The sequence below is a fragment of the Papaver somniferum genome, chromosome 1 (genome assembly GCF_003573695.1).
Source record: "Papaver somniferum cultivar HN1 chromosome 1, ASM357369v1, whole genome shotgun sequence".
In the NCBI taxonomy this organism is placed as follows: domain Eukaryota; kingdom Viridiplantae; phylum Streptophyta; class Magnoliopsida; order Ranunculales; family Papaveraceae; genus Papaver; species Papaver somniferum.
Window position 1 is genome coordinate 85,225,619 of NC_039358.1, and position 8,974 is coordinate 85,234,592.

The window sequence follows — 8,974 nt, forward strand, 5'->3', positions numbered from 1 at the left end:
ATTTCCTCCCATGGTTTGAACAACATTTTTGAAACTGTGACCTTCACCACCAGGGCTAGGGCCTGACACTTTAATATCTCCATTCAGAAGTGCTTCTTGAACATTTCCTGTGGAATTAGAATCGCGGTGCTTAAGGTGTCGAGCTTCTGTTGAGGTAAGTAGGAGAAGAAGATGAAGAAAAAATGGAACTAGTAGACTAGAATTGATGATGCATACTGATTTTTGACTACTGGCCATGTTATTGAATGGATGATTGCGGTTAATGTGTATCTTTTCTGGACTTGAAATATGAGTGTGTTGGTAAAGAAAAGGGTTGTGTTTTGATATGAAATGTTGGTGGGAGTGCTGCAAATATATATAGTGCGGATAGGGAGCAACTTATCAATCAAGAGGAGTTGAAGAATGATATCCTTGATCAGTACGTATTCAAACTAGCTAGCTAGCTAGCCAGAAAGAGAATTAAAAGTTGAAACAGAAGAGGAATATTGACGGGTCAGCTGAGGAGTGTGGTGCATTTAAGCAAGCCAACCTCGTGTGTGTTGGAAAAAGAGGGAACCATCCTAGGAGGTTCATAATATATGGACTCGAGATGGAGAGAAGATATATTGGTGAGCAGTTATTCACAGACTACAAACTAATTTAGATTGGGAGGTTTTGATTTTGATTCTACATTTTGAAATTGAGGAGAAGATGATGCTAGGAATTTGAATGGAAAATTGGTGTAATTCAGGGTGGACTGAAGAGTTTGAAACTCATGGCTCATAAATTGGAAATTGTTTTCCTAACAAGAAATTGAGTTGAGGATTATTTTATTTTACTTGTTAGTTGATCTTTCTTCTTATTTTAGGGTCGTTTCTTGGGTGACCACATAACTAGCTTATCACGAAGTTTCCTGTCAAGGATACTAGACTAAATTTTGATGACTCGTAAGAAAGTTGAATTAGAAACGACAACTGGAATTGGATGATCGGGTTCAAATGTGTAGATCATACGGTATGACATTTGGATAAATAAGATCATGACTCATGGATTAGACACCTATGTTCATTGGAGATTTTGTTGATGTCAATCAAGGCTGTTGTAGGATGTTACCGAATTCTAATGCGAAACAGATGACAAAATTTTAGAGGCAAAAATACGGAGCACACGGGGGATGGGTGTTCTCCACCACTGCTAATAAGATCTAATGCGATTCGTTGCAGCTGACTTGCTCACTGCTGACTACTTATGGCTCACCGAATTCTGTTTTCTTGTGGGTCTCATTTGTATTAAAAGCAACAATACTGAAAAAGGCAACCAAAGTTTGATCCCCGGTGATGGTTTCAAATCAAAAAAATGAAAGACTATTGATATCGCAGCCTGCATAGAGCCGCCTATAATAATTTATTTCTATTTAATTAGATTGTACTATGCGTGTTTTATACTAACAAAGTTGCTCTGAATGATTGAATAGGACTAGTACTACTACTGACTACTATAGTCCGTATACAGAAATTCTATGCACATCTGGTTCAAACTCTTGTATGTTCACAGAAATTTAAGTCTGATTTAAAGTCTGTGTAAAGAGATAGACATGGGCGATTGTACATATTTGGATTGAATTTTACTTGGTAACCTCCTTGTATGGTAAGTTTTCTATAAAATCCTCCTTGTACGTGCATTAGAATTTTACTTGGTAACCTCCTTCTTCTGGTAAGTTTTCTATAAAATCTGCTTATAGAGTCTATATTAATGATATTTCGTCCTCTGAGGATGCCTCCTTCTGGAAAAAGGTTTGGAGCATTGACTGTCTTCCAAAAATTAAATTTTTCCTCTGGAAAATCTTTGTGTATATGCTGCCAGTTAACTCCTTATTGCAGTGTTATAATCCTAATGTGTATGTTTATTGTCCTCTCTGTCATTTGCATGAAGAAACTGTTATGCACCTTTTCATTAACTGTCCGGTGGCTATTTCCATTTGGTCTGGGCTTTTTCTTCTTCATCTTATTTCTGTTGATGTTGAGTGGTTAGATGATCTCTTCATCTTTTGGTATGACACTGAATTGGGTGCTTCTCCCTTCAATGTTTCCTGGCCTAGTATTGCTTCTGTGGTGATGTGGTGCATCTGGAAATTGAGATGCGATGTCTTATTCAAGAATGCCCATTTTGTTTTGAATCGCACTCTTATGGATATTAGTAGAATGATTAACTCTTATATTTCTCCCAACTGTGGTTATAGTTCTAGTACTAATCCTGTTTGTAGTTCTGATAAAATCCCTATAGCTGATGTGGATCACATAATGTTTGTGGGTGGTTCTTTCAAAGATTTTAAGATGGGTTCTGGCATTATTTGTTGTGATCTTACAGGGAATGTAATCTGTTCTCGCTCAGACTTTGGATGGATTCCAGATGCAGTAGGTGCTGAAGTTGCTGCTCTATTTTTGGAAATCTCTTGGGCAGAAGAGATGAATCTGCAAAAAGTCATCTTCCTTAGTGACTGTCTCCAGCTGGTCAATTTTGTGAATGCTACCTCCACTGATGTCAACTGGAGAAGTGTGGATCTTCTGAATCGGTGTCGGATTTCTTTAGATAGCAATGTCGCTTGTAAGTTTTTGTATTTAAAACGGTGTAATACTTCTCTAGCTGACCGGCTTATTCGTCGGGTTAGAAAAAACCTGCTTAAAGATGTTTGACTCTCCCTTTCTTCTTTTTTAAACATTCATTGTGGGAAGGTGAACTTAAATGTTGTTTGTAAATCTTTCCTTTCTTAATGCGTTGGTTTGTTCCTTAGCAAAAGAAAAAAAAAACCTCCTCGTATGGTTTATTACCATTTAAGCTAGGCCTAACTCATAGGAGTTTACTCGCAAGTCCGATGATAGCGGATAAAAGGAGAAAAGAGGTGGTCTCATCAATCATCGTGATAGATAGAAAATAGTGATGGATAATAATTAATGGGTATATATCTGAACCTGTACAAGGAAGATAACCTTGGATTCTAAATCACATCTCCATCGCCTTTTCTAGTGGAAGATGATCTGATTTTTGACCTTGCAAACACGAAACATCTAGGTGCATTTCATTTTTACTTTTTTTTATTTGGTAACAGACACGTGGTTGGATCAGTTTATTTAGTTAGTTTGTCTCCTAGATCCCTACCTTCTTCCATCTGGAAGTCGAGAATAAAATGATTGCGAGTTTTGGTTTTCTACTGTTCTCAGTTCTCGCTCCCAGAGAAAGTAGGCAAATGTCACTGGTGAACTTTTTTTTTTTTTTTTTTTTTTTTATCAATCAGCTGGGGATCACTGGTGACTTCCGTGGTAGAGAATCTAATATAATGATAGTCGTTTTGATGAAAATGATTTACACTATGAAAATAAGAGAATAGTTGACAATAGCCATGTTTCGTCTTTACTGGCTCTGGTTGGGGAAAGAAGTTTCTAGGTTCATCTGGCTGGTGAAATCTGTGCTCAGTACTAGTTCAAGATTTAATCTGTCATGGAAAGGATTTTACAGGACACAATATCATTCTGGGATATGCAAGCCTGGAGCTGGAGCCGTCTCAGGCAATCCACCAAGCACAAACAAACATAATGGTCTGGAAACTTGCCCAGAAACGAGGAGCCAAAAAAGCTAATGTCCCCTCATGAAAAAAAATAAAAATAAAAATAATCATTGTCCCGTATTTATGAAGTATGAAGTTATTCATATACAAGCATTGATGCATATGTCCCTGCATCTAATATTTACAGTATATTTAACAATTTGCCAATTGCATCTACAAGGGCTTAATTTTGCCACTGTGACACACAAGCACATACATAATCTACCACGAGAACATGTCATTTAAGAACTATCTGAAGTTGCTCCAAATGACCTAAAGAATTTAATCATACTATCATATACGTCTTGTTTTGCGCTAACACTTAAAAGGAAGTCGATATGACCATAATCCTCGAGGTAAAGCAATTCTGGACTGCACTTCAGTTCCTTAAGAGTGTGTTTTACATCTGTTACATCTGCTAATGCATCTGTACCTCCATAACCTATCCATAATGGCAATGACTTAGGTATGTCTGCTAAATTGAATTCCGGGGGATCCAAATGACCATATTGTTTTAAGTTTCGCCATGGTCCATAGTCATACATGGCAAATTTGCCTTTGCGGATCACTGCCAACAATAAATATAATCCCTTCAGTAACAGTTTACTCAAGCTACAGAACGGTATTCACAAACCAAAATATTAATGACATTTTTTATTATAGAACCAGCCCACAAAGATGGTACGAAAGACCTTTGGAAATGCTTACTTTGAAATAGATGGTTCAAGTTTTTTGTTGATGACGGGTGAGGTTCATATGTAAGATAATCGTCCACACGGGAGTTGTTGAAGCAACAGTTCTTTCCTGAAAGATGAACAAAATTCTCTTGAGCATCCAAAAGAAATGAAATCATCTCCAGATTGCACTAACGGCAGAGTACAATGGTCAATAGTTTCAATGCACCAATATGCATACCCATTCATAGTGGAGCACTTGATTGAATTTTAACTCTTCAAATTTTAATTTTTTTACAGAAGATATGAATGTTGTGAGAAAGACTCACCTGTAATAGACACTAGCAAGTCGCTACAGTCCACATGCTCATCACATATAGAATCCATGATCTGGACTCCCCGTTCACTGAGTTCAACATAGAATGGACCAATACTTAGAACACAGGACTAGTATGAATGCACATATTGTAACACAATTAGCAACAGTCTGACCAAACCTTCGAAAATTAAGCTGATGAATTCCCAGTGCAAGAATCATCTGCCACAAACAGCGCATATGTCATACACTGCCATTAAATACAGCTTCCCATTAAAATATAAATCTTTCATTGAGACGAGCATTACCTTATCAAGATGCATCCTAACCATATCAAGTACTAATGGAGCTGTGCAGTGACTCAAATAAGATATAGGAGAAAGAAGAGCAGCACCTTCAACCATGCCCACTATATCTGACCTAGTGAAAGCAGCTAGAGACATGATGGTTCCCTGCAAAGGAAGTGAACAAATGAAAACCAATAGGAGCATGAAGCAAAGACTGTGATACTATTCGGGGGAAAACGAAAACTGCAATCTGGTTAAACCTGTGAGTGCCCAACGACAAGAACTTTGGAGTTTGTTATGGCATGAACATATTTGATCATTTCCGCAAGGTCATACAAAGCCAGTTCTTGCCAACTCCAATCCCAAAACTCCTGAAGACAGCACAAATACAGGGTCATAGTACCATAATAAAGCATTCACAAATGTAACATAATTTTACTATTAGACATATAACTGACGGTGTCATATAAGGTTGATTACCTTATTTTCAACAGATAAAGAAACATGCCCATGGCTCCAATGAGTTCCACGTACATTTCCAACCCATACATCAAATCCCTGATCTGCAAGAATGTAGCCCAGAGACTGTTCCTTGGAATTCAAAAACCATGAATCTCCTCCCTGTAAGCACTTAGAAGTCAGCACACAGGTATCCCTTTTATAAATTTACGAAACTAATCGGTTGACTATATAAATATCCAAACATCTATTCAAGCAACTAATTAATGGGAAAACATACTCTTAGAAGTTTCTAACAAATTAAAGAAAAAGGGCGCTGTTAGCACAGCAAAACCAAAGAACAACAACCAAGCCTTTAGTCCCAAACAAGTTGGGGCAGGCTAGAAATGAAATTCATGTTGAGCATCAATCCTAATTATTCTTTTTCAGTTTAGTTGTAAATCTCCAAAAATCTACTGGTAAAGTGGTAAGCACAAATCTTCATGGGTCCAATATGTGCTACTCATACTATTTGGTTAATAAGAGTGTGATGGTTAAGTTGAAGAGTGCAAAAGACATGAATTTTCATCCTACATGACTTCATCAAGTGGCTTTGTGATTTGATAAACTAAAAACCCCATAGTGTAGTGTAGCAATCCTAATTTTAGATAACCCATTACACCCACAAAAACTCCTCAATTTCCAATCCGAAATTGCAAATAACAAATCACAATTTCTTTCTCTAAGATTGTACAAGTCACTAAGCAGCAGAAACTATAACAACGCTTAATTACCAATTCAATACTCAGTCTACTAGTTCTACTTCTAATATCAAATGAATCAACATCAAAAAATTAAAATGAGGATTGGGTAAGAAAGTAAACCATGAATAGACCATGTTGAAGAAGAACTGGAGGACCAAATGATTTCCTTTTAATATGCCCTTTACGATCAGCTGACACCCGTTGAAGAGCTAACACATATCCATCATCTGTCTTAACCTAACAATCCAAAATTCAAATAAATAATAAAATCAAACATTTGTCAAGAAACCTTCAAATTGAGGAATTAGAAATCAAATAGGATAAAAGAATGTGAAAGAGATAGAAATTATACATACACTGTGTTCGGAGCATGGATAACCAGAAGGTTCAATCAGCACAGAACATAAACTGCCCTGACCTTGTAACTTTGATGATCTACTGAGTTGTCTGAAATTTATCTCTTGACCCCCTCTCAGGGAGGATGAATATTGAACCCTAAATCCGACGAACAGAAAGAATAGAAAGAGGGAAATGAAAGGTTTCATGGCTGCAGCCTACAGGTCTACCACCATCACTGTGTTCATCCGTTTATTGGAATTAACTTCTTCTCGCAAATCTCAACTAGATTTCTTTACTGGTTTAACTTTAAGGCTTCTGGTTATGACTTTGGAGATAAAATCCAGTGCTACCTGGATGTAGTAAGACTGAATCACTTCCCATTTCTAACAACCTCGTGTAAGGATGCTAATAGGGGGCGCCAATTTGCTTGGAGGTGTACCACCCCCAAAGACAATAACTATTTTGTCTTATATGTATTTTGGTACATCCCAAGTAATTCGGACTGCTGCTCAGTTCATTCAGATTTTTCGTTGGTAACCACATGTGAGAGTCAGATTTGGAAGGCGGATTGCAAGTCCAGTCGAGACCGACAAACTTACGCAGTTGTGAGTGTGAATTTGTAAGTGTGCACGTAACATATTAATCTCAACCATTGGTTTAATTTAGGGAGTTAATGTGACGAGGATCAAGATTCTAAACATGGAGAATAATGGGGGTCATGAGTTAACTAATTAACCAATCAGAATAATATGTTAGAGAAGCGTGAACAAATTTGGACCCGTAGTTGTTATGCCACGTGATGGTCAAATCCACTTTTGGACAGTGGGAATAGACTCCAGATCGTCTACACCAAAAATCCACTACAATTTTGTGAATGCCAATGGATTGACGCCACGTGTTGATTTTTTTAACATACCAAAATCAGATATTTTAAGTATGTTGAAATTGTTAAAATTTAAAGAAAAAAATCACGAAAAATGTTTATCCTCCCTTGATTATCGTAATCCATTACCATACTCTGTCTTTTTTCATTATAACGAATTATTCTTTTGTGATTCCTTGTAAATAATAAACCTTTAGCATGCAATTGAACTCTTCTCTTTTGTTAATGGAAATTATGTTAATATACTGATAAGTTAATTGTTTCATCGCTATCTATATTTGTTCTTTATCTCCTTAGTTGTTAGTCTTTAATGCATGTAAAATGTGCCAACTTACATCCTTCGTTGTAGCCAAATGATTTTGGAGCTTTGGTTTTTCAGTTCATAGTATTGGAAGACTGAGTTTTAGCAAACATATCACGTAGTTGTTCTCTTCGTTTTCACTTTCAATAAAATCAAACTTGGGTGATTTAAGAAAGGAGAGTTATGTCTTGAGATCATCGGGTATGGACTCCTTCAATTTGACGCACTCGACCATTTTTAGTTCCCAGGGAATTCCATAACCATAAATCTGGTTAAAAAGTTAATATAAGAGAACCATATAAAACCAACTTGGGGAGAGAGCTGTTGAAGTTGTTGTTGTTTTAGATTATCATCATGAAAACCTTGAAAATCATAGTAGTCTTGGATCCATTGAGAACGAAGATTCACAGTATGGTTATGGAGTAGTACACCCAATGGGAATATATCAGCTCTGGAGATGTTAGTGTTGTATAATTCCATTCCTTGAAGCAAAAGAGTTTCCATGGCTCCCAATTTTGACAACCCTGCAGACGTAACTTCTGTATCACAGGGAAGGAATCAACATAAAATAAGATAATGATGGAGGAGCAACCATTCTTCAGGAAGTTGAAGGTTTAAAAACATGCTTTAATAATTGTGAGGCCAGAAATTCTTTGTCTATGAAAAAATAAAAAAAGATTAGTCTAAGAACCAAAAACAATAATTAGTGCAACGACTACGGTATGAGTGTGAAAAGATAATGGAGAGAGGATAAAATTTTTCCATTTTTGTCTTTGTGAGACTTAAAATATCTGATTTTAGTATGTTGAAAAGCGAACACGTGGCTTCCATTCATTGGCAGGCGCAGAGTTGTAGATGATTTTTAGTGTAGACAATCCGGAGCCGTGGGAATATGGCTTATCGTAGAACATTGAGTCAACAATTGGACTTTAGGACTGTTGTCTCAACGTTCTACAACAACAGCTAATTTGTAACAGCCAAAGATCAACTAGTTTTTCAAACACTATAATTACCACACTCATTTAACTTCTCTTCTCATACCAAGCTCAATCTTCTCTACAATTTTCTCCAGCAAAAAATCTTCTAATTTTTATTCAATGTCTCTAAATTTCTCACTAGAAATGTCTCAATCTCAAGATATTAATCAACAAAGAAATAGAAAATCACCTACGTATAACTTCAGTCAACTTATGTCGGTAATACAATCGGATTCTAATAAAGAGAACAATCACAATCTACTTTCAGGTCCATAATTTCCAAAGCTCAAGGTCAACAAAAGTTGAGCGAGATAGCGCTTCTCAAAAATCAAGAGGTGGTTGGTACGAAGGTATCAAAGTTTATGCAGAGCTACTGATAGTGTCAAAACCTATTTTCATTAAATTTTCCAGGTAT

At 36.6% G+C, this 8,974-nt stretch overlaps 1 protein-coding gene across 1 annotated transcript; it reads right to left on the reverse strand.

Moving 5' to 3' along the window:
- Positions 1-3,623: 3,623 nt before the first annotated feature.
- Positions 3,624-6,747, reverse strand: LOC113293117 (triacylglycerol lipase 1-like). The gene is made up of 9 exons (XM_026541875.1): positions 6,416-6,747; positions 6,180-6,296; positions 5,338-5,478; positions 5,118-5,228; positions 4,879-5,022; positions 4,752-4,792; positions 4,584-4,660; positions 4,289-4,384; positions 3,624-4,148 (listed from the first exon to the last, which is right to left on the reverse strand). Exons 1-9 carry the CDS (start codon positions 6,602-6,604, stop codon positions 3,823-3,825), a joined length of 1,242 nt encoding a protein of 413 aa, XP_026397660.1. The 5' UTR covers positions 6,605-6,747; the 3' UTR covers positions 3,624-3,822.
- Between the last annotated feature and the right edge of the window lie 2,227 nt (positions 6,748-8,974).

Bases quoted from the DNA above. Each gene is read 5' to 3' on its own strand.
- LOC113293117 (XM_026541875.1), bottom strand. From the start codon at position 6,604: ATGAAACCTTTCATTTCCCTCTTTCTATTCTTTCTGTTCGTCGGATTT. The intron at 4,793-4,878 runs GTAATGCTCGTC...TGTTTGTGGCAG, and splicing joins TTAGGATGCATCTTGATAAG to ATGATTCTTGCACTGGGAAT. The intron at 4,149-4,288 runs GTAAGCATTTCC...TATTGTTGGCAG, and splicing joins CTTGAACCATCTATTTCAAA to TGATCCGCAAAGGCAAATTT.